General features: G+C 38.0%; 2 protein-coding genes across 3 annotated transcripts; one reads left to right on the top strand and one right to left on the bottom strand.

Moving 5' to 3' along the window:
* Positions 1–803: 803 nt before the first annotated feature.
* On the top strand, positions 804–24225 carry LOC114564391 (galactose-specific lectin nattectin). Of its 2 annotated transcripts, none has more exons than XM_028591712.1 (8): positions 804–912; positions 1855–1917; positions 2233–2254; positions 3119–3201; positions 3558–3692; positions 21649–21731; positions 22120–22254; positions 23400–23510. In XM_028591712.1, the coding sequence occupies exons 2-7, from the start codon at positions 1855–1857 to the stop codon at positions 22205–22207; spliced, it is 474 nt and encodes a 157-aa protein (XP_028447513.1). In that variant the 5' UTR covers positions 804–912; the 3' UTR covers positions 22208–22254; positions 23400–23510. The 2 variants fall into 2 exon arrangements, with proteins under 2 accessions (XP_028447513.1, XP_028447514.1); XM_028591713.1 differs by lacking the exons at positions 804–912; positions 1855–1917; positions 2233–2254; positions 3119–3201; positions 3558–3692 and adding exons at positions 19301–19438; positions 19791–19853; positions 20165–20186; positions 23589–23591; positions 23660–24225 and having other exon boundaries at positions 23400–23511.
* Positions 8203–11645, bottom strand: LOC114564389 (galactose-specific lectin nattectin-like). The gene is made up of 6 exons (XM_028591710.1): positions 11534–11645; positions 11196–11217; positions 9378–9460; positions 8850–8984; positions 8571–8679; positions 8203–8428 (listed from the first exon to the last, which is right to left on the bottom strand). Exons 1-6 carry the CDS (start codon positions 11624–11626, stop codon positions 8367–8369), a joined length of 504 nt encoding a protein of 167 aa, XP_028447511.1. The 5' UTR covers positions 11627–11645; the 3' UTR covers positions 8203–8366.
* Positions 24226–24994: the final 769 nt, after the last annotated feature.

The following is a 24994-nucleotide window of genomic DNA, read 5'->3' as shown; positions in this document are numbered from 1 at the left end:
ACAGCTTTGATATTATTGGTATTTTTAGCCCAATAATCGCTGTTTTAATCAACATTTATTCACCAGATCTTATCACGGTTTATATGTATTTCTTTTAATGTTATTATTTCTCTCTATTTCGGCCAGGGAAGCTGGATTGCTTTGTTGTTTATTGATATAAAACAAAAAATAGTTAAAACTGTGGAGGGTATAGCAAAGTAAAAAGCAGTTTGCTTCTGCTTCTCTCCACTCTATCAGTTGGATCCTACAAACTGAGTCTGAACATTTTTTCCAGTACACACTAATGTAAAATGTCAGAAAGGCATTTTTTCTAAGCCTCAAACAATGTTGAATATTTCTGAAAGTATTAATAGGATTTGAAAGTTGAATACTACCTTGAATGTAATAAAGATATGGAACATTTTAAAGTTTAAATAGAGTTTCTTGTTGAATGTATGAATGAGTATAAAGCAGTTGAAAATGTATGAATTTGTGTCAAATTTAAACATTCTGTCCAACCACTCGAATGGGGAAAATTTACCGAAAAAATGTTGAACATTTTGGAAATTATGAAAGTTATGGAAAAATCTGTATGCAAGCAGGAATGTCCTAATTGCGCTGAACATTTTCATGTTTGAATGAAGTTTCTATGTTGAAAAATTAGTTGAAAGAAATGTTAATATGTAATAAAAGGGGTACAGAGAATAATTCTCACTCCGAACTCGTAAAATACGGACGGTTTGGACAGTGGCTGTCAGCATCTGAAGCAACGAAAAAAAGTGTCCTTCAGTGTGTTTGTAGAACGTACCGGGGAGAGGAGTGACTATTAGGGCAGGTCACGTCTCTGTGCTATTATGCTCTCTAAATCCTGACTGAAAACTAACACCACTGATTAGCGACTACCTTCCCAAGGATCATGGCGAGAAAGGGAAGGTAAGATATACTTTATATATACTGTAGATCTGAAGTTGGCTAAGACCTCAGGATCAAAAGTGTATTTTAAGCAGAGGTTTTATCACAGATACTTTAAATAACCTGTTCAAAATGTTGCTCAAGTAAAAGTATTAGGAAAATATAGATTAGTAGTATAAGTACAGGTTCATATTGTTTTTTTATGTAAAAAGTAACTGTGTCACATAAATGTAGTGCAGTAAAAAGTACAATATTTCCCTCTGAGTTTTGGTGGAGTATGAGTATATACATATATGCTTTATACAAAAAGCAATACTTGATTATAGTACAATAATGTTGTCATGCAGGCTGAAGTTTGTTAATATTTCACCTCTAACTGGAACATAATTTATGTAACAATTGTTTTACTTGTTCCTCAATCCTTTCCAAGCATCACCATGGTGATCAGTGATTCAAACATGTTTTTTTTTTTACCAAAAATTACATTTAGAATAGAATAGAATAGACTTTAATTGTCATTGTGCAGTAGAACCATACAAGGAAATGTGCTTGTGCAGCCTCTAAAACAATAATCACTTTCATATACACACACAATAGATAAAATAAGAAAAATATAAAAACATTATCAAGGCATCCAATAGAGTCCCATTACATAGAATCCCTATCTAGAAAATGCAACGGTGCTGACTCTATTTTTATTTTTAATAATTAATCCTCTATTCATCAAGAGGACATTTTATATTTTGAGAACACTTATATTTACTTATAACACTGTATTAAATATTTAGACAATTTAAATATCAGTTAATCTATTTAATATCAAACCATATCTATATTATATAACACACTTATAACTAGCAGGATACTTTAATGTGATAAATGGCTCACTGATCCCAGTCATTAATTGTCTACATTTATGTCCTTGTCTGCAGAATGTTGACTTTGTTTAACGTCTTTCCACAGATGGCATCAGGCTTTCTGTTTGCTTTGTTGCTCTGTTTGTCCATCGGACTGTTGGCTCCATCCGTAAGTAAAAACTATGCAACTATTTTTTTAAAAAAAAAAAAAAAATATGTTGCACATGAAGAACAATGCAGTGGTTTCTCAACCTGTAAGATTATGAGAGTTATTAAATAATGTTACTAGTTTTAATGTAGGCTGAGTGCAAACTGTAAGCTGAAACATTAGATAAGTTTGTTCTGTGAAGCTCTTTGGGCTGCATGTTTGTATCAAAGGTGCTATATAAATAAAGTGGAGTTGAGTAGTCCGGTAATTAGACTGCTCGTGTTTAAATACTTAAAAGATTCAGACTGATTCAGGAATGTCTTTTTGTGATCACAGTGTTATGGACAAACCTGCCCAGGTCAGTACAGTATCTCTGACTAATTACTCTGATTGTATTTGACTGGTTTGTTCATATAATGTTACGTAGGGGTTTGTAGTTTTTGTTGTGTTTGTGTGTGTGTGTGTGTGTGTGTGTGTGTGTGTGTGTGCGCCTCCTTCCTCTCTTCTCCATGTTGGTTTTTCTTGCAGATTTTACTAATCAAGGAATTTTCAGGAGACCAAGATGTTGCAAAATATAAGATCTTAATTCAACCAAAGACCTGAGTTACTCTGCAGAGGAACTGAAGACATTCTCTAGCATGCCAGTCATTTATACATTTGGGAGGATGGAGTCCATATCAGTTCATCACGCGTTTAATATTAGGTACCACATAAGGCCATTGACCTCGCTGTCTGTACGCCCAGATCTTAACTTCCCGTACATCTTCTCTTGACTGATTGCATCACGGGGAAAGATATGTTACGTCCTGATAGGGGTTAGGGAGAAAACAATTATGTTAGGTTTCTGAAGGAAGGATGGGAGGAGCTTGTAACAACATTTTCTATATAATGTATTAATAATACAAACAGAAGACATGCAACGCTGCCTCACAGAAGTTAAAAAACAAAAGCCAGCTTGCTACGGACAGGCAGAGGTCGATCGACTTCACATGCTTCACTCAGTCTGCTGCCGGCCGGCACAATGAAGGTCTCCTCCCTCCTTTATCCAGGGATCTGAGTGAGCACAAGCAATAACCAACCAAGCTGGAGAAGGGAGGGAGGAGGCACACACACACACACACACACACACACACACACACACACACACACACAAGCAACAAAAAATACAAACTGCTACATAACAAGAATCTAACTTTCTCATTTTTCCAACATTGTCTTGAAGGTTCCTGCCCTCCTGGTTGGACTCAGTTCGGCTCTCGCTGTTTCAGTTTCTACTTCCAGGGAAAGAGTTGGATCGATGCAGAGGTACAGCAGTTTTATCGAGACTGTCCTGACCTATACTTAGATTTCTAGTGGCCTCTAGTGGCCATAGTAGCCATTTTAGTTGCTGCCATCATAACTACTATGGCCTTTAGAGGGCGCCACCACTATAAACCTAAATATGAGTCCTAATTGCTGCTTGAACAAACGACTTATGGGACTGTTTTTTGGGGGAGGACCATTTCTAAAAGTATTAATACTTTGTTACAGTAAAAGTCCTGCATTATCCAAAGGTATGTTAGTATAAAAATTAGATGTCCTCAGATCGCATCTGTTAAAATTGTGATTAGGTTTATGTGTTATTCTTAAATGTTTTTAAACTATTATACTGTCTCCATTAGAACTTCTGCAAGTCTGATGGTGGGAATCTGGCTTCAGTCCACTCAGAAGAGGAACATGAATTCCTCAGAACCTACATTAGGAAAGTGACCGGTGAAAACAAACGCACCTGGATCGGAGGCTTTGACTCAGTGCAGGTGAGACTTTTATCATCACAGGAAGTGATGTCCTTTGTTAGAGGATGGATACCCGACCCGAGGCCGATGGGTCCCGATGGCAGGGACGGACTGACAATCTGTGCGTTCTGGAAAAGTCCAGAACGGCCGACCAACTGACGGCCGTCGGCACAAAAAAAGTCTAATGAAGCGATATTAACAGCCAACAGCAGGGGGCGCTAATACGATCACTTACTGCAAATGCTATGTGTAAAATAAACTGAGGAAGAAGAGTAGGCCTACTAGTCTGGCGATCACCAATCCCCAGCCTGGTCATGAGGAGGGACAGACAGCAGAGTTAATTTCACATCAGCAAGAGGTACTGGTAAGTGCCACGAGCAGGTGTGCATCATGATTATGAAAATGATTGTGCCATTTAGTGCTGTCAAATTTAACGTGTTTAATAATTTCTGTTAGGTTAATTTGAAACATTAAACGCGTTAGAAATTAATCGCGGGTTGACCGCTATTCCACTTGGTTGTATATGAGAGGTTGTAGTGAGCTCACTTTTGCTGCTAGGATGATGAAGACTATGGTATTAAATTAAACAGGAAAACATCAGGCATGCATTGGTACCACTCTAAACGTGCTAACAAACAGGGAAGGGGGCTAAATAATTCACCAAATTTAACCAAAAAACCCTAGCTTGCACTTTCTGTCTGTCTTCCATCAGAGTGCAGTTTTTCCTTGTCTTTCATATTTGCGTTTACTATTGTGGAACTGGCAAAGGCCTGGTGGTTGTTTGTGAAAGCTTCAAAGACAAAATGAATAGGGCCTAGTCATTTTCATCATTTCACAGCCTTAATACGAATCAAAAGTGTAATATGACATTGACAAAATATGAAATAGGTTATTCAATGCTAATTCTTTAACACAAAGCAACACATTATATCATCAATAATAGCTAATAACCTATCTTTAAAATCATTTGTTTATTCAGGTTGAAGATAGTTGCAGCACAAAGGATGACAGGGAGAGTGCAGGGAAGTGCCAGGATGTCCCAGGCAGAGGTGGAAAGTAACAAAATACATTTACTCACGTTACTGTATTGAGTAGTTTTGTTGTGTATTTTGTACTTTTCAAGTAGTTTTTAAAAATCGGTATTTTAAAATGTACTTGATTACATTTTGAGTGAAGGATTGTATTTCGCTACGTTACAAATCCCATCCGTTACTGAGTAAAAAAAAAAAACACGAAAGGAAGAAAAAAAAATGACTACACCAGACCATAGACTGTAAATCACCTTCTTATATACTGTCTGTGTAATGCACAATAATATGTGGCAGTTAAACTTGTTTTTTATCAGAATAGATGAATCGGAAACATCTAAAGCAACACATTTTAAGAGAAAACTGACAAGAAATTAACGCAAACTCAACTAGCCAACGAACTTGTTTAGCCATAAGCACTTGCGATGTACTTCCGGTGTTTTGCGCTGCCAAAATAAAAGCCGTCTTCTGGAGAAATAATAAGGTGGAAAGTAACTACGTAAATTAACTCACGAACTGTGCTTGCCCAAAAGTAACATGGATGGTTCAACACAGCGCTCTTTGCAATTAAAATGTTTAAAAAAACGTCAAAGAATGTTGAACTAAAATGTTATTAAAAGTGACAAAAGCATCAAAAACATTGAAAAAGTTAGACTATAGGCATTGAAAGCCTAGAAAACAGCAGAATAAAGCTTTGAAAAAAGAGTCAAACGCAACAAGGCACTAACAATGTTTTAAAAAGCGACAAAAAGCATCGGAAAATGTGGGTCAACATTCTTTGATGTTTTTTTCAAAACATTTTAATTGCGAAGAGCGGTGCGTTGAACTATCCATGTTATTTTTGGGCAATATTGTTTGAAAGAAACCCACATTTCTGATATAGAAATCTTTGAAAAGGGGTCAGACTTGACCCCAGGACAACAGGAGGGTTAAGCACAGTTCGTGAGTTAATTTACATAGTTACTTTCCACCTCTGATTCGTATTATTTCTCCAGAAGATGAACTACTGCAGCTTTTATTTTGGCAGCGCAAAACACTGGTAGTACATCGCAAGTACTTATGGGTAAACAAGTCCGTTGGCTAGTCGAGTTAGCGTTAATTTCTTGTCAGTTTTGTCTTAAAAAGATGCTTTAGATGTTTTTGATTCATATATTCTGATATAAAACAAGTTATCTGCCACATATTATCGTAAAGAAATACAAAAACAAGCAGCACGGGTATCACATGTAGACCACACATTCTAAACTTCATGTAAATTGGATGATGTTTGTCATATAAGGCTGATTTGCTGTTGCCAGCGGGGGACGCTATGACCAAAAGTAAATTTTTGCTTATAGATGTCCTCAGGCCTGGACTCTTGTCAAACGTGAGAAATTTTGGCCAACTTGAAATACATTTTTAAATGGGCAATACAACCCATAAATATGGAGGATATATTTATTCATAATTCAAATTGAAAGTCCAAAGATAAAACGAAGTGAGATCAAATTAAAAATATTATTTTATTACGCTACTAGGAAAAATTATGCCATAATTGAATTTAAAAAAGAAGTTGAAATGTCAAATCATAATTTGAAAGTGTAAAGTGCAATGCAAAAAGTCAAATTTAAAATGAAAAGCTTAAATATAAATGCTTAAACTGAAATCTTTTTACAATCTTTTATTGATTGAAAATCGCAATGGAAATAAGAAAAGAGAAACATCAAATATGAAACTCAAAATGTTAAATGGAAATACTTAAAGCACCCGTATTATGCTCATTTTCAGGTTCATAATTGTATTTTAAGGTTGTACCAGAATAGGTTTACATGGTTTAATTATCAAAAAACACCATATTTTAGTTGTACTGCACATTGCTGCAGCTCCTCTTTTCACCCTGGGTTCAGGTCTCTGTTTTAGCTACAGAGTGAGACCTCTCACTGCTGTAACATCTTTGTTGGCAGTCGCACATGCTCAGTAGCTAGGTAAGGACTACATGAGCTAGCTAGCTGTTTGTTTTTACAACTTTAGTCAGTACAAGGCAGGATTAGCCGGGAGACTTCTTCTAAACGAGGGCACACTTCCAACTTTGTGTGGAATACATGCAGAACAGGGACATGGAAGTAGTTCTTTTGTAGATTATGGTGAACTAGTGTGTGTTGTAGCAGTGTTTTGCCATTCAGAACGAGCTAGAAGACACATTCAGAAACCAGATCTCACTCACAACACCATGGATGGTTTGTATGCATGTGGAAGCACTAGAGACACAAAATAACACCCCAAACTCCCAGAAAAAGTGATTTTTTCATAACATGAGCACTTTAAATTAAAATCTCAAATAGAAAAAAAATATATATTTTATTTTAGCCTTTGCATTTTATCTTTTTAATTTGGTAATTTCCATTTGACATTTTAAGATTCACCTTTTCTTTTCGATTTAACATTTGGCTTTTCAGTTTGGACTTGGCCCAAAGGCTGGTGGGAGGGTCTGAAAAGAAAGGCACCTCTAGCTGACAGACTGTCTGTGGGCATCACTGGCCGGCTAGCAGGGAAACGATCCCGGCCGCCACCAACTGGCTGTCACGTCAGACTGGAGCTTCTCAACACCAGAGATAATGTGCAATTGGCCATACATTTTTGTAAAACTGCCCATATTCAAACTCTACACAGTTAATTTCTTGCATAAAAAAGTCTCAGAAGTGAATTTAGAAATAGAAGAGGAAAATTGTAAAAAGAAAACTGAGAACTGGCACAAATCGAGCTGAGTCTTCCTGCAGGCTTTCTATACCACGCTAGAATGGCTTTAAACAAGGTAACCAAGGTTACAGAGTCCATGGTAGACCTTCAGACATTACCACAAAGTCATGAAATACGTGTGGCAGGGCACCTTTAAGCTTGTTTTTATTGTAATTATTTAAGAAAAGCAATAACATATTATTCACAATTATATAACTATTTGTCACTTTAAAGAAAACAACAGTCAATAAGTCAGGGCCAGACACTGTTTGTGACAATATGTCTTTTATTTTTAATGCTTATTGATTATAAAGTGAAGGAAAACAGATGAATAAAGAACCCAATCAACACCAGAAACTCCTCTTGTATCACAGAACGTTCAGACAACATTTGGATTTTAATTTTCTATTTGGACATTTTGGATGAGAAGATCGTCACCACTAATGTCTGGTAGGTGGATGTTGTTACCTTTAGACAGAGCCTCCCTGTTTCCAGTCTTTATGCTAAGCTAAGCTAATGTCTGCTCGCAGGGAACTTCATATTTAGTGTACGAACGAGAATTGCATTGATCAGACCATTAACTCTCATAGAGAAATCAAATGAGTGTTTAAGTTTTATTTTATGAGATTAGTGGACGATGTTTGTAACAGACAATATTCAGTAAACTAAAATGGAAAAGATGTCAGAGTATTTGAATGTTTTCTGTATTTCATTTTGTGTTATTCACTAGATTAAAATTCCAATAACTGATTATGTTTTTGTCTAGCTCAGAGACTCAGTTTCCTTCTAATGTTAAAACTCAAATGTGAACCGTTTCCTAACTCTTCAGATAATAAACAAGTGAAAGTGAGTCTGTCAGCAGAGAGCTGTTTCTGTCTGCACAACAAACTGAAAGTGAATCAATGAAAGAGATTATAGATGAGCTGTAGTGAGATCATGATGGTGGGAGGCCTCACAGCTTCTTGGAGCACAAGAAAGGTAGTGTTTTGGGACACGAATTGTCGTTCCATTTGCCTGTAGAGAGATTTTCCAGAGTTTTAATGTCTAACTTTTTATCTTTCAGACTGCAAAATATGACCACCTGCTATAAGTTTAGAGGTCATCTTTTCAATTTTTATTTAAAAGACAAGATGTTTCATATGTTGTTGTTTTTTACCCTTAAAGTTCTCAAGACAGTGCTCAACTCCGCCGACGTTGTCAGGCGTCCCCGGAGCCCAGCTGGTGTAGTCGAATGTGGATCCATCAGACCACATCCACACGCCCTCCTGGAGGAGAAAGATTGGTTCAAAGTCAAATCAAAAGAGGATCCTCCTTTTTGTTGTTTTATTAAGAGTACATTTCCTCTTTCTGTTCTTTATTTCTTTCATCAAATTTCATTTTCTCGATACCTTTAGAGACGAGTGACATCACTTCCTGTGATGATAGAAAGTCTCACCTGCACTGAGTCAAAGCCTCCCATCCAGGTCCGTTCGATTTCACCGGCCACTTGGTGAATGTAGGTTTTGAGGAAATCATATTCCTCTGCTGAGTGGACTGAAGCCAGATTCCCACCGGCGGCCTTGCAGAAGTCCTAATGGAGACAATATAATAGGTTAAAAACATTTAAGAAAAATACATAAACCTAATCACATTTTTAACAGATGCGATCTCAGGAAATCTCATTTGTATACTAACATAACTTTGGAAAATGCAGGACTTTTACTGTAACAAAGTATTAATACTTTTAGAGACTGTCCTCCCCTAAAAAACAGTCCCATAAGTCGTTTGTTCAGGCAGCAATTAGGACTCATATTTAGGTTTATAGTGGTGGCGCCCTCTAAAGGCCATAGTAGTTATGATGGCAGAAAAGCAGGAAGTAAAGTGATTAATTTTTTGCTCCTGTCATAACTACTATGGCCACTAGAGAACACCACCACTAGAAATCTAAATATAGGTCAGGACAGTCTTGATAAAACTGCTGTACCTCTGCATCGGTCCAAGTCTTTTTCTGGATGTTGAAGCTGAAACAGCGAGAGCCGAACGGAGTCCAACCAGGAGGGCAGGAACCTTCAAGACAATGTTGGAAAAAAAAGAGAAAGTTAGATTCTTGTTACGTAGCAGTTTGTATTTTCTGTATTTACGATTGCTTGGCCTGTGGTATTGCTGCTTGTAGAATTCATCAAAACCAAATTGTACCCCAAAATGACTTACAGAAGGACCCCGAACCCCTTCATATGCAACTCCACTGTATAGCCTACTACTGAGTTACAGTGTAGGCTACTTCTACATCAGAGGAAGACGTTGTACTACTGTATTTACCTGACAGAGAACGCAGCAGATTCAGAATGTAAAAGAGAGTCAGACTGTGTTGTCTTGTGTCGGATCGTTAACGAATTTAACATTTCAGCAGAGTTGTTTTTGGTTTAAGTTATATTGAGTTGATCTATTTTAGAGGTTTATATATTACGTTCTTGGTCTTATATTGTTTTGTGCATTTTGGGGTAAATAAAAACCCACTTTTTTCAACAAACTCCTGTTTTCCTAATTGTCTTACTGCTTGGTCCCTGACATTTGCAATTATTTTGGCGATTTAATTAACCCGACCCAAGGTGAGTCTGATGAAAACTAATGTATCTGCCTGGTTCAACTCTGAGATTTGCTCGCATAGCACCGCTATCTGAAGGAATAATCTCCAAGATTAGGCTACGTTATGGTCTGTCAGCTCACAGCAAGTTAATACAATAGCAGCAAAAGAGTCCCCCCCGCCCCCTCCCGCTGTTCTAAAGTGTTCTGCATGTAGTGTCTGCTGATGTGCAGGTTACCTTCCCCCCCAAACACGGACACACATATATACAGATACGTGTTGCTTTATAAGATAGATAGCCTGCCTATAAGGGGCATCACGCCCTGTCTGCACTTGTTGTAGCTGGTTGTGCCTCGAATGTGTGGGATTCTGATACGTCCTTAAATTCGTGAATTGTCATTTGATTATTCAAAGTCAAAGACAGTCCAAAGTAGTACTACTTTGCACATTTTTGTGGGTCTGAGGTGTATGTCACATTTCAGTTGCCAAAGCTCTGCTGCTCTCTGTCTCTGGTCCTCAGTGTGAGAGGGGGAGTGGCCATATCTTTTGCATTTCTAATCCATACAATATCTTGGCTGTGCACTTACCCGTGCCCGTGGCAAAACACCTGTCAAGTTTGAAATCCATTGGACTAATGGCTCAAGAGATATGCGCTTAACGCCCACACACACAGCCAGAAAGACGTTCCTGCAATTTATAGATAGGCAGGCAGATAGATAGATAGATAATTTTGCTACAAGCTCCTCCCATCCTTCCTTCAGAAACCTCCCTCTCCCTAATCCCTTTCAGAACGTAATATATCTTGATGCAATCAGTCAAGAGCAGATGTACAGGAAGTTACCCATGTGAAGTGAACACAGTGAATCTGAAAGAAACACCGTTGTTTTTTCTCGCTACTGCCAGCACTCCAAATTTACAAACAACAATGGCCCCATGTGGTACCTAATGTACTGATATGGACACCATCCTCCCAAATGTATAAATGACTGGCACGCTAGAGAATGTCTTCAGTTCCTCTTTATTAGTAAAATCAAGGAAGTTGAAAAAACCAAGACAAACCAACATGGAGAAAAGGAAGGAAGCACAGGCACACACACACACACACACACACACACACACACACACACACACACACACACACACAAACCCCTCCATAACATTATATGAACAAACAAGTCAAATACAATCAGAGCAACGAGTCAGAGATACTGTACTGACCTGGGCAGGTTTGTCCATAACACTGTGATCACAAAAAGACATTCTTGAATTAGTCTGAATCTTTTAAGTATTTAAACACGAGCAGTCTAATTACCGGACTACTCAACTCCACTTTATTTATATAGCACCTTTGATACAAACATGCAGCCCAAAGAGCTTCACAGAACAAACTTATCTAAAGTTTCAGCTTACAGTTTGCACTCAGCCTACATTAAAACTAGTAACATTATTTAATACCTGTCTCATAATCTTACAGGTTGGGAAACCACTGCATTATTATTCATGTGCAACACATTGAGTTGTTTTTTTAAATTAACAGTTGCATAGTTTTTACTTACGGATGGAGCCAACAGTCCGATGGACAAACAGAGCAACAAAGCAAACGGAAAGCCTGATGCCATCTGTGGAAAGACGTTAAACAAAGTCAACATACTGCAGACAAGGACATAAATGTAGACAATTAATGACTGGGATCAGTGAGCCATTTATCACATTAAAGTATCCTACTAGTTATAAGTGTGTTATATAATATAGATATGGTTTATAATTTAGATTAAAATATATATATATATATATATATATATACATATTAGGGGTGCACCAATCCGATATTTGGATCGGGTATCGGCCCCAATACTGACAAAATAGCTGGATCGGTAACCGATCCATTTGCCACAGTTTTTTTTTTCTTCCCTCCGTCGCAGCACCGGGGCCCCTGTTAACTGCGTAGCCTTTTCACTCATGGTAGTAACTTTATAACACAACAATTAATAACCCACAACTAACTCTCTTTAAAAGAATAAAACACCATAGCATATAACAATTTGAGACAAACTGTTTCTAACTAATAATTTTACATTTACAAATGTAGCTACACTGCCAATGGCATGCTGGGTAACATTACAGCTGTTAGCTTAGCTAGGCAGGTAGCATAACAGTCTGTTAAACTGGGAGAGGCTCCGGTCGCTACTGCACATTCAAGAACCGAGAAGAAAGTTAGCTAGAGGATGAAGAAAGTTAGCTAGAGGATGATGAGAGTTAGCTAGAGGATGAAGAAAGTTAGCTAGAGGATGAAGAAAGTTAGCTAGAGGATGAAGAGAGTTAGCTAGAGGATGAAGAAAGTTAGCTAGAGGATGAAGAGAGTTAGCTAGAGGATGAAGAAAGTTAGCTAGAGGATGAAGAAAGTTAGCTAGAGGATGAAGAGAGTTAGCTAGAGGATGAAGAGAGTTAGCTAGAGGATGAAGAAAGTTAGCTAGAGGATGAAGAGAGTTAGCTAGAGGATGAAGAAAGTTAGCTAGAGGATGAAGAAAGTTAGCTAGAGGATGAAGAAATTTAGCTAGAGGATGAAGAGACTTAGCTAGAGGATGAAGAGAGTTAGCTAGAGGATGAAGAAAGTTAGCTAGAGGATGAAGAGAGTTAGCTAGAGGATGAAGAAAGTTAGCTAGAGGATGAAGAAAGTTAGCTAGAGGATGAAGAAAGTTAGCTAGAGGATGAAGAGAGTTAGCTAGAGGATGAAGAAAGTTAGCTAGAGGATGAAGAGAGTTAGCTAGAGGATGAAGAGAGTTAGCTAGAGGATGAAGAAAGACCGGAGATACAGCAGAACAACGTGTGCTCAAGAGAGGAGCCGTCTGTTGTTCCCAAGTTTTTTGTTTCTAACAAATCGGACATAATTTAGCTACTGTTGTTGCCCGTCGCTCTAACGTTACTCGGCCGTGCTAACGTTACTGTGCTAACGTTAGACCTGTCACTTCAAGCATGCAGCGGAGCAACATTATGAACGCAATCCACCTCCGGTCCCGCTACAGACCGCTGAGAAAGACGGGTTCAGAGCAATGATTAAAACTCTGGATTTAAGAGGTCTCGCCTCGCTGAAATACATCCTCCAACCTGCTAACGTTATTCAAACCGCGAAGGAGGCTGACAGCGGAGCTCCGTTCACTCCCCCACTACAACAACACAACAACCTAACTTACCTGTGGCCAAGGTAGTGGTTATACAACTAGCTTTTTATTTAAATTTATTTTAAGAAGTTTGATTACATTATTTTCAATTTGAATGCACAATCGTTTTTTTTAAATAACAAATAAATAAGAATTCAATACATTACATCTATGTTATTTTGTCTTAGTTAGGAAAGTAATGTTTAGTTAGGAAGGTCTGGTGCCTTTACTCTCTTCCATATGGTGGAAGGAAGGTATAAGGTGTAAGGTATACAGTTTATTATTAATTCAGCAACGGTATCGGATCGTATCGGGTATCGACCGATACACAAAGCCCTGGCATCGGTATCGGTATCGGGACTGAAAAAGTTGGATCGGTGCATCCCTAATATATATATATATATATATATATATATATATATAATTATATAAAGTGTTCTCAAAATATAAAGTGTCCTCTCGATGAAATTGTGATAAGAAATTTAAATGTAATTACCTTTTCTGAGGTGATGATTGGCCGACACAGAGAAGAACAACCAGCTGATGACTGTCAGTAAAGGAAGATATTCACTCTTTATATAGTTTATCAAAGCACCACAAGAGAGTACGTCTACGCCTGCATGACCCTTCAAGTTCCGCCCCTCTTTTCCAGTTGAGAAAGACCCTTATCAAGCAGCATGGCATCTGAAAATCATGATACCTAAAAAACATGTTTGAATCAATGATCAACATGGTGAAGTAAACACTTTTGTTTCAGCACCTCATCAATAGCATCAGTGCTGGTCCCATACATGTGGCCCTTATACTCCCCGTACTCCACAAACCTGAACACACACACACACACACACACACACAGACAGACACGGAGAGACAGACAGACACGCAGACAGACAGACAGACATTTTGCTTCTGCTTCTCTCCACTCTGTCAGTTGGATCCTGCTAACTGAGTCTGAACATTTCATTTCGTACACACTAATGTAAAATGTCAGAAGGGCATTTTTGCTAAGCCTCAAACAAGGTTGAATATTTCTGAAAGTATTAATAGGATCTGAAAGTTGAATGCTACCTTGAATGTAATAAAGATGTGGAACATTTTAAAGTTTTAATGGAGTTTCTTCTTGAATGTATGAATGAGTAGAAAGCAGTTGAAAATTAATTTGTGTCAAATTTAAACATTCTGTCCAACTACTCGAATGGGGAAAATGTACCTGAAAATTTTTGAATTTTTCAGAAATTATGAAAGTTATAAAAAATCTGAATCAGGAATGTCCTAATTGCGCTGAACATTTTTATGTTTGAATAAAGTTACTATGTTGAAAAATGTGGAAGGAGTTAATGTGTAAAAAAGGGGTACAGAAGAATAAGAATAAAGAATTTTAGCTCCAGAATTCACACCAACTAGTTAAATAGGTCTAGTTTCATGAAAATCTGTCCAGTAGATTCTCTCATAGCAATACTGCTGAAAGACAAAAAACAAACAAACAGAGAAATGAACAGAGAAACTGATGTAATTATAATTAACAATGTAATTAAAATTGGTCCAAGGACAAATCCTTGTGGAACACCATTACTAACTTCAGTGTGCATTGACGATTCATCGTTAACATGAACAGTTTTGGTGTGTGATATATTACTGTAAAATTATTGCTTTCCACAATAAAGAGTAGTCTAAGGGATTACAATTTCCAAAACAGTAATGGTATACAGTTATTGATTCAAGTAACGCTGCGTTACCTGAATGAGATTAGTTTTTTGTCCAAGGTAGGCTTTCTTATATGATGATGTGGCGTACGCTTGTCATAATTTTGTGAGTGGCAGGCCAGGGCCAGGACAGGTCACGTCTCTGTGCTATTATGCTCTCTAAATCCTGACTGAAAACTAACTCTCTAAATCTATAAACTATTGTTATGTCTCTTTTACTGACATGGCCCTTTTACTCAAATCTCTCATTATGTAGGCATCTGATTTGTTGAGTGATGCACCGCATGCTTTCCTCTCTCTCTCTCTCTCTCTCTCTCTCTCTCTCTCTCTCTCTATATATATATATATATATATATATATATATATATATATATATATATATATATATATATATATATATATATATATATATATATAAGGAAGAGCAAAGACATTCAAGAGCCCAAGCCATCACATCCCTGTGTCTCGCTCTTCTCTACAGAACGTAGCTAATGTAGATTAGCCTGCTGCTGCAACATAGCCTGTCATTAGCTTTGGTTGATAACGTAGCATTTTACATTAATATAAGGCAATGCTGTGCGACGTGATGCAAACGTTGCAAGCTGAAGCTGCACATTATTCAAAGCTCAAGTGGATGTTTTTGGTTACTATTGACAGGGCATTGGTCATAATCTCCATAACTTTAAAAGCTCTCCTTGAAGGCTGAAGAGCTTTCCCTCTCTATCACATGCAGTGCTCTGTGTGTGAGTATATAAAGAAAGTCACGTGACAAGATTGGATGATATAGCAATTTATTTGATTTAACTTTGGTAATGATCGGTGCATTATCGTAATAATGCAGCCACCACAGCAAAAAAAAAAAACACACCCAGTTTACCCGCTTACGTGCCTGGTGTGTTTTCACTGTTAGAGGTGAGCAGGGAAGACCTGTATCATGTGGACACGCCAACAGTGTTGTTGTCATTACTTAGAATTTTTCATGGGGCGACAGAAAGTACACACTATAGCTTTAAATCAGCTTGGTGTGGTTGTTTTAATGCCAATTAAATGTTCCAGTCCCTATACTAATGTAATAGGATGGTATGGTCAATAGTGCCAAATGCAGCACTAAGATCTAGTAAGACAAGTACAGAGACAAGTCCTTTGTCTGAAGCAGTTAGGTCATTTGTAATTTTCACCACTGCCATCTCTGTGCTATAATGCTCTGTAAATCGTGACTGAAAATCTATAAACTATTTTTATGTCTAAATTAACAAAACTGATTAGCAACTACCTTCTCAATGATTATAGAGAGAAAGGGAAGATGAGATATAGGTCTGAAGTTGGCAAAGACCTCTGGATCAAGAGTGTTTTTTTAAGCAGAGGTTTTATCACAGCTACTTTAAATGACTGTGGTACATAACCTGTTCAAGATGTTGCTCAAGTAAAAGTATTAAGAAAATATTCTTCAAATCAAAAGTCATCATCATAATCAATATGCAGAATAGCTCCTTTCACAGTATTATATTATTATAGAATATATTTTCTGTATCAAGTAAGAGCATTTCAATGTTGTTTATTAACGTGGAATCAATTTTAGATATTTTTTATACTACTGTGTAGATTAGTAGTATTAGTACATATCGTTTTTTTATGTAAAAAGTAACTTTAAGTGTCAGAAAAATGTAGTGCAGTAAAAAGTACAATATTTCCCTCTGAGTTTTAATGGAGTAGAAGTATTCATTAAAAAAAGGCAATGCCCGATTAAAGTACAAGAATGTTTGTTTGCAGTTTGTTAATGTTTCACCTCTAACTTGAAAATAATTTATGTAACAAGTGTTTACTTGTTCCTTGATCCTCTCCAAGCACCACCAATATCGATCAGTGATTCAAACATGTTGTAAGGTCTTACAGGAAAAACACACCGGGTGTGTATGCTTTCTGCAAAGCGTACTGTAGATACGTGCCTGATCGCGCGTGTTGCCTTTCATACCGAACACGCATTTCTCCGCGCCGGTCACAAAGCAATCCTTCTCTTCTCGCCTCTCTCTCTCTCCGATAGAAAGAGACAGGATGAGTGGGGCAAACCGTGATAATTTTAGATATGTGGCGGTGTGTCTGTTTTATTCTCTCTCTCCGTCCGTCGGTCTCTCTCTCTCTCTCTCTGATCCAGGGACGTGCTCAAACGTATGCAGGGGCCATTGCTCTAGAGAGAGAGATGTGGAGATTATAATTCTGAATAAGTTCTATAATGTAAGAATACTATTGGCATTAGCATCAATCTTTTTCCTTATCGCGCTTTTACTGACATGGCCCTTTTACTCACATCTCTCATTATGTAGGCATCTGATTTGTTGAGTGATGCACCGCATGCTTTCCCCTCTCTCTCTCTCTCTCTCTCTCTCTCTCTATATATATATATATATATATATATATATATATATATATATATATATATATATATATATATATATATAGAGGAAGAGCAAAGACATTCAAGAGCCCAAGCCATCACATCCCTGTGTCTCGCTCTTCTCTACAGAACGTAGCTAATGTAGATTAGCCTGCTGCTGCAACATAGCCTGTCATTAGCTTTGGTTGATAACGTAGCATTTTACATTAATATAAGGCAATGCTGTGCGACGTGATGCAAACGTTGCAAGCTGAAGCTGCACATTATTCAAAGCTCAAGTGGATGTTTTTGGTTACTATTGACAGAGCATTGGTCATAATCTCCATAACTTTAAAAGCTCTCCTTGAAGGCTGAAGAGCTTTCCCTCTCTATCACATGCAGTGCTCTGTGTGTGAGTATATAAAGAAAGTCACGTGACAAGATTGGATGATATAGCAATTTATTTGATTTAACTTTGGTAATGATCGGTCTCTCTCTCTCTCTCTCTCTCTCTCTCTCTCTCTCTCTCTCTATATATATATATATATATATATATATATAGAAGGAGAGCAAAGACATTCAAGAGCCCAAGCCATCACATCCTCTTCTCTACACTTCCTGCGTGTGCTCAGGAAGAACAATCTTGACATGAAGCTACTGCTGGCTTTTTACCAATCCTCTGTGGTGAGCGTACTAACTTACTGCTTGAGTGTTTGGTACGCAGGCTCCACAGCGGCGGAAAGGAAGGCGGTGCAGAGAGTTATAAACACTGCACAAACAATCATCGGCTGCCCACTGCCCAGCCTGGAGAACATTGCTATCTCCTGCTGCCTTAGGAAAACCAAGGCCATCACCACAGACCCCTCACACCCTGCTTACCCCCTATTTGATCTGTTGCCCTCGGGGAGAGGCTACAGGTCAATCAAATCTCACACCAGCAGGCTGACAAACAGCTTTTTCCCCTGGGCCATACGGACTGCCAATACTCATGGACACTCACTTTGTCCATGACATGTCCATATGACATGGATACTCTGTCATAAGCGCTCACTCCACACTTTCTTAATAATTACAGACGTATTTTTTATCATTTGGATTTTATGGATATTTATATTTAAATACATACGCAAATAATATATATTTTTTATTATGTTAGTAGATACTATTTTAAATGAGAGCACAGTGATACAGAGATACAGTATGTTGTTCCTTGTTTTTCTTGTTGTTTCTTTTTATTTTTTTTTGTGGTGGCCCTGTGAGAGCACCCTAAATTTCGTTGTACCTTCACATTGCAATGACAATAAAGGCTATTCTATTCTACAGAATGTAGCTAATGTAGATTAGCCTGCTGCTGCAACATAGGCTCATTAGCTTTGGTTGATAACGTAGCATTTTACATTAATATAAGGCAATGCTGTGCGACGTGTATATGTATAAATGAACCTAACTGATTAGATTAGTGAGTACCTTATTAAGAATTTTAGAGAAAAAGGGAAGATAAGATATAGGTCTGACGTTGCGTTTGATTTTTTAAGCAGAGGTTTTATCACAGCTACTTTAAATGACTGTGGTACATAACCTGTTCCAAATGTTGTTCAAGTAAGAGGAATTAGGAAAATATACTTCAAATCAAAGTCATCATCATAATCAATATGCAGAATAGCTCCTTTCACAGTATTATATTATTATAGAAGATCGCATTTTAATGTAGTAGTTTATTAACGTGGAGTCAATTTTAGATACTTTGTATTCTACTGTGTGGAGTAGTAGTATAAGTAAGTAAGTACATGTCACATAAATGTAGTGCAGTAAAAAGTACAATATTTCCCTCTGAGTTTTGGTGAAGTATGAGTATATAGTGAAAAAATACTTGATTAAAGTACAATAATGTTGGCATGTAGGCTGAAGTTTGTTAATATTTCACCTCTAACTGGAACATAATTTATGTAAGTGTTTACTTGTTCCTTGATCCTTTCCACGCATCACCATGGTGATCAGTGATTCAAACATGTTTTTTAGGTATCATGATTTTCAGATGCCATGCTGCTTGATAAGGGTCTCAAGGTCTCTCAACTGGAAAAGAGGGGCGGAACTTGAAGGGTCATGCAGGCGTAGACGTACTCTCTTGTGGTGCTTTGATAAACTATATAAAGAGTGAATATCTTCCTTTACTGACAGTCATCAGCTGGTTGTTCTTCTCTGTGTCGGCCAATCATCACCTCAGCAAAGGTAATTATATTTAGAATAGAATAGAATAGACTTTAATTGTCATTGTGCAGTAGAACCATACAAGGAAATGTGCTTGTGCAGCCTCTAAAACAATAATCACTTTCATATACACACACAATAGATAAAATAAGAAAAATATAAAAAAATTATAGAATCTAGAAAGTGCAACTGTGCTGACTGGGGTAAATATCAGTAAATCTATTTAATATCAAACCATATCTATATTATATAATGTACTTATAACTAGCAGGATACTTTAATGTGATAAATGGCTCACTGATCCCAGTCATTAATTTTCTACATTTATATCCTTGTCTGCAGAATGTTGACTTTGTTTAACGTCTTTCCACAGATGGCATCAGGCTTTCCGTTTGCTTTGTTACTCTGTTTGTCCATCGGACTGTTGGCTCCATCCGTAAGTAAAAACTATGCAACTATTACTTTAAAAAAAACAACTCAATGTGTTGCACATGAATAATAATGCAGTGGTTTCCCAACCTGTAAGATTATGAGACAGTTATTAAATAATGTTACTAGTTTTAATGTAGGCTGAGTGCAAACTGTAAACTTTAGATAAGTTTGTTCTGTGAAGCTCTTTGGGCTGCATATTTGTATCAAAGGTGCTATATAAATAAAGTGGAGTTGAGTAGTCCGGTAATTAGACTGCTCGTGTTTAAATACTTAAAAGATTCAGACTGATTCAGGAATGTCTTTTTGTGATTACAGTGTTATGGACAAACCTGCCCAGGTCAGTACAGTATCTCTGACTCGTTGCTCTGATTGTATTTGACTTGTTTGTTCATATAATGTTACGTAGGGGTTTGTAGTTTTTGTTGTGTGTGTGTGTGTGTGTGTGTGTGTGTGTGTGTGTGCGCCTCCTTCCTCTCTTCTCCATGTTGGTTTGTCTTGGATTTTTCAACTTCCTTGATTTTACTAATCAAGGAATTTTCAGGGAGACCAAGATGTTGCAAAACATAAGATCTTAATTCAACCAAAGACCTGAGTTACTCTGCAGAGGAACTGAAGACATTCTCTAGCATGCCAGTCATTTATACATTTGGAAGGATGGAGTCCATATCAGTTCATCACAAGTTTAATATGGTACCACATAAGGCCATTGACCTCGCTGTCCCTGGCTGTACGCCCAGATCTTAACTTCCCGTACATCTGCTCTTGACTGATTGCATCACGGGGAAAGATATATTACGTCCTGATAGGGGTTAGGGAGAAACATTTTTTGTAAGGTTTCTGAAGGAAGGATGAGAGGAGGTTGCAGCAACAAACAAACCGAAGACATGCAACACACTCTTTTATCCAGGGACCGTCAGTTTACGTCAGTATGCGGCACTGTAGATTGTTGTGGAACTTCAGGTTTACGACTACACACAGCAATTTACACGCAACAACGAAAACTGCCGTAAATTATTGGAAACTGATTTGGGCCTTGCTTGGCAGTTGTCCCCCCCATCACCTAGCCTCGTGAGACCGTCCTGATCTTGCGAGCTCCAGTTTTCCACTCGCAGATCAGTCTGGCATCTTGAGGCAGAGAAAATTTCTAATTTCTAAATCCCCTAATTCTAGGGGAGGCTTTAACATGTAAATGGAAATGCTGTGAGCTATACAAATGTAAATCAGGGTAGCAGCAGGGGGAGTTTTACCCCAGGTGACATTTTTCTAAAAGGTATTAACTTAATTTTAAGAAAATCTCTTAAAATAGATCTTTTTATTGTAGACTCTTCAATTTTAGCTTGAATTGATTTATTTAATTAAAGTATGCAAGTCAAGCAGAACTGACGTAACAGCTGTTATATATGTTAACGTTTGTTTTGAAGTTTTATTTTGAGGGTCTTTTAAAAGTTTGCATGCTGTCTCAGCTAGCGGTTATATATATATATATATATATATATATATATATATATATAAATAAATTATTTTATTATTATAATAATGGCCCAGGGTGACCAATAGCCTAACCCATGACAGACCTGCCAACCAATCACGAGAGATTTTTCTTGTTTAAAAGTAGTGGTTTCATCCAATCCTGAGTGAGGAAATTCAAGCCAGGCCAGACACTCTCTGGCCAGGCGCGCGTTGCTGCTTTTCCACTTTTCATGCAGTGGAAGGGAGGGAGGAGGCACACACATGTGCAACCAAAAATACAAACTGCTACGTGGTAACAAGAGTCTTTTTTTTCCAACATTGTCTTGAAGGTTCCTGCCCTCCTGGTTGGACTCAGTTCGGCTCTCGCTGTTTCAGCTTCAACTTCCAGGGAAAGAGTTGGACCGATGCAGAGGTACAGCAGTTTTATCAAGACTGTCCTGACCTATATTTAGATTTCTAGTGGTGGTGTCCTCTAGTGGCCATAGTAGTTATGACAGGAGCAAAACATAAATCACTTTACTTGCTGCTTTTCTGCCGTCATAACTACTATGGCCTTTAGAGGGCGCTAACACTATAAACCTAAATATGAGTCCTAATTGCTGCTTGAACAAACGACTTATGGGACTGTTTTTTGGGGGAGGACTGTCTCTAAAAGTATTAATACTTTGTTACAGTAAAAGTCCTGCATTGTCCAAAGGTATGTTAGTATAAAAATGAGATGTCCTGGGATCTGTTAAAATTGTGATTAGGTTTATGTGTTATTCTTAAATGTTTTTAACCTATTGTATTGTCTCCATTAGAACTTCTGCAAGTCTGATGGTGGGAATCTGGCTTCAGTCCACTCAGAAGAGGAACAATTATTCCTCAGAGACTTCATTAAGAAAGTGACCGGTGAAGCCAAATGGGCCTGGATCGGAGGCTTTGACTCAGTGCAGGTGAGACTTTTATCATCACAGGAAGTGATGTCACTCGTTAGAGAATGGCTACCCGACCCCAGCCAGGTTTGGACAGATATTTAGAAATGATGTCCGGGTTCGGGTCGGGCTCGGTCACATTAGCGCGATTAGGCATTTGTTGTAAAATGGTGAAGTGGCTCCTTTAAGAGAGCTCAGTGTGTGTGTACGTGTGTGTGCGTGTGTGTGTGTGGTAAGTGGACAGAAGAGACATAGAGAAAGAGGAAGCAGACGTGTAGATGCAACCGGAGCAGAGTGTGTGCGGTGTCCGAAATAAACCCCAGACTGAAAGCCAAGTTCATTCATTTGCTCACCAGAAACGGGATTTTAACATCGGCCCTGGAGGTTTTCTGACCATGGTTGGAAAAGAAGCAATCAGGACAGGTTAACACATTGAACATTTTAAATTTAAAACAGCTTATAATGTGCGCTTTTTGCCCCGTGTGCGCTGATGCGCTCATCTGTTGACATTTCCGAATGGCTTTCTACAGTTGCTTAAAGTGCTCATATTATACTCATATTATACTCTGTCATTGTCAGGTTCATAATTGTATTTAGAGGTACCAGAATAGGTTTACATGGTTTAATTATCAAAAACCACCATTGTTGTACTACACATTGCTGCATCTCCTCTTTTCACCCTGTGTGTTGAGCTCTCTGTTTTAGCTACAGAGTGAGACCTCTTACTTCTGTTCCATCTTTGTTGGGAGTCGCACATGTGCAGTAGCTAGGTAAGGACTACTAGCCAGTCAGTTGCAGAGTATGAGGGCGTAATAAATATAAAAGTGGGCTTTCCACACAAACAAACGTACATGTGTCATTAGTATGAGAATTGTTTTTTATTTTAACTGTGTTGGGCTTGGGTCGGGCTCAGACATAAATATCTTAATGCCTGTCGGGCTCAGGTCGGGTTCGGTTACTGCTGTGTTAGACGCGGGCCGGGCTTGGACAGAAAAATGCGACCCGATCCGCACTCTATCTAGCTCGTCTCCCGAGCTACCCAGAAAATGAAATTTGATGAAAGAAATAAAGAACAGAAAGAGGAAAATTACTCTAAATAAAACAACAGAAAAAGGAGGATACTCTTTTGACTTCACTTTGACTTTGAACCAATCTTTCTCCTCCAGGAGGGCCTGTGGATGTGGTCTGATGGATCCATATTCGACTACAAAAGCTGGGCTTCGGGGCAGCCTGACAACGCCGACGGAATTGAGCACTGTCTTCACATGAACTTTCAGGGTAAAAAACAACATATGAAACATTTTGTCTTTTAAATAATCATGATGATGCAACAATGACCTCTAAACTTATAGCAGGAGGTCATATTTTGCAGTCTGAAAGATAAAAAGTTAGATATTAAAACTCTCTCTGGAAAATCTCTCTACAGACAACTGGAACGACACGCCGTGCAGCAGACTATTGCCTTTCCTGTGCTCCAAGAACCTGTGAGGCCTCCCGCCATCATGATCTCACTACAGCTCATCTATAATCTCTTTCATTGATTCACTTTCAGTTTGTTGTGCAGACAGAAACAGCTCTCTGCTGACAGACTCACTTTCTCTTGTTTATTATCTGAAGAGTTAGGAAACGGTTCACATTTGAGTTTTAACAGAAGGAAACAGACTCTCTGAGCTGGACAAAAACATAATCAGTTATTGGACTTTTAATCTAGTATATAACACAAAATGAAATACAGAAAACATTCAAATACATCTTTTCCATTTTAGTTTACTGAATATTGTCTGTCAGCTCTGTCTAAAGGTAACAACATCCACCTACCAGACATCAGTGGTGACGATCTTCACTTCAAAATGTCCAAATAGAAATTAAAATCCAAATGTTGTCTGAACGTTCTGTGATACAATAGGAGTTTCTGGTGTTGATTGGGTTCTTTATTCATCTGTTTTCCTTCACTTTATAATCAATAAGCATAAAAATAAAAGACATGTTGTCACAAACAGTGTCTGGTCCTGACTTATTGACTCTTGTTTTCTCTAAAGCAGTTTATCAAATGGGGGTACGTGTCCCCCTAGGGGTACTCTGGAGGACTGCAGGGGGTAGGTGAAATATTTTGCAAAATGTTTTCCAGTTCCAAGGCTGTAGTTACTTCTACTGTCTTTTTATTCTCCAAGTTTGTCGCTTTTTTTCAAAGTTTTTGTTACTGTTTTTGAAGTTTGTCACCTTTTTTTGATGGTTTTGTTGTTTGTTGTGAGCTATTCTTGTCTTTCTTTCTGACTTCTTTCTGCTGTCTGTTTTTGTCTCTTTTTTAAAATTTGTCACTTTAGAATTTTCGCTGACATTGCTGTATTCTTCCTCTTTATAGACTTTTTTTTTTTTCTACCAAAAATGATATGCGCTGGTTAGGCGGTACATGGCTTAAAAAAACTGTTCAAAGGGGGAATATTATTGGAAAAAAAGGTTGAGAACCACCGATATAATAATAATAATAATAATAATAATAATAATAATAATAAATTGAATTTATATAGCGCTTTTCATGGACTCAAAGTCGCTTCACAGGGCAGGGTAGATTATAAAAACATAACAAAACAAGTAGAACAAAACAAAACAAGATTCAGATGAAAAGGGAGGGGGGCAGGGGGGCTATGGGTAGGCAGAGGTGAAGAGATGGGTCTTGAGGCGGGACTGGAAGATGGTGATGGACTCAGAGGTGCGGATCTCTTGGGGGAGGGAGTTCCAGAGCCTGGGAGCTGCTCTGGAG

Source organism: Perca flavescens, chromosome 11 (assembly GCF_004354835.1).
Source record: "Perca flavescens isolate YP-PL-M2 chromosome 11, PFLA_1.0, whole genome shotgun sequence".
NCBI classification, from domain to species: Eukaryota; Metazoa; Chordata; class Actinopteri; order Perciformes; family Percidae; genus Perca; species Perca flavescens.
Note: the sequence above shows the minus strand (reverse complement) of the source record. Positions and strands in the feature narration are given on the sequence as shown.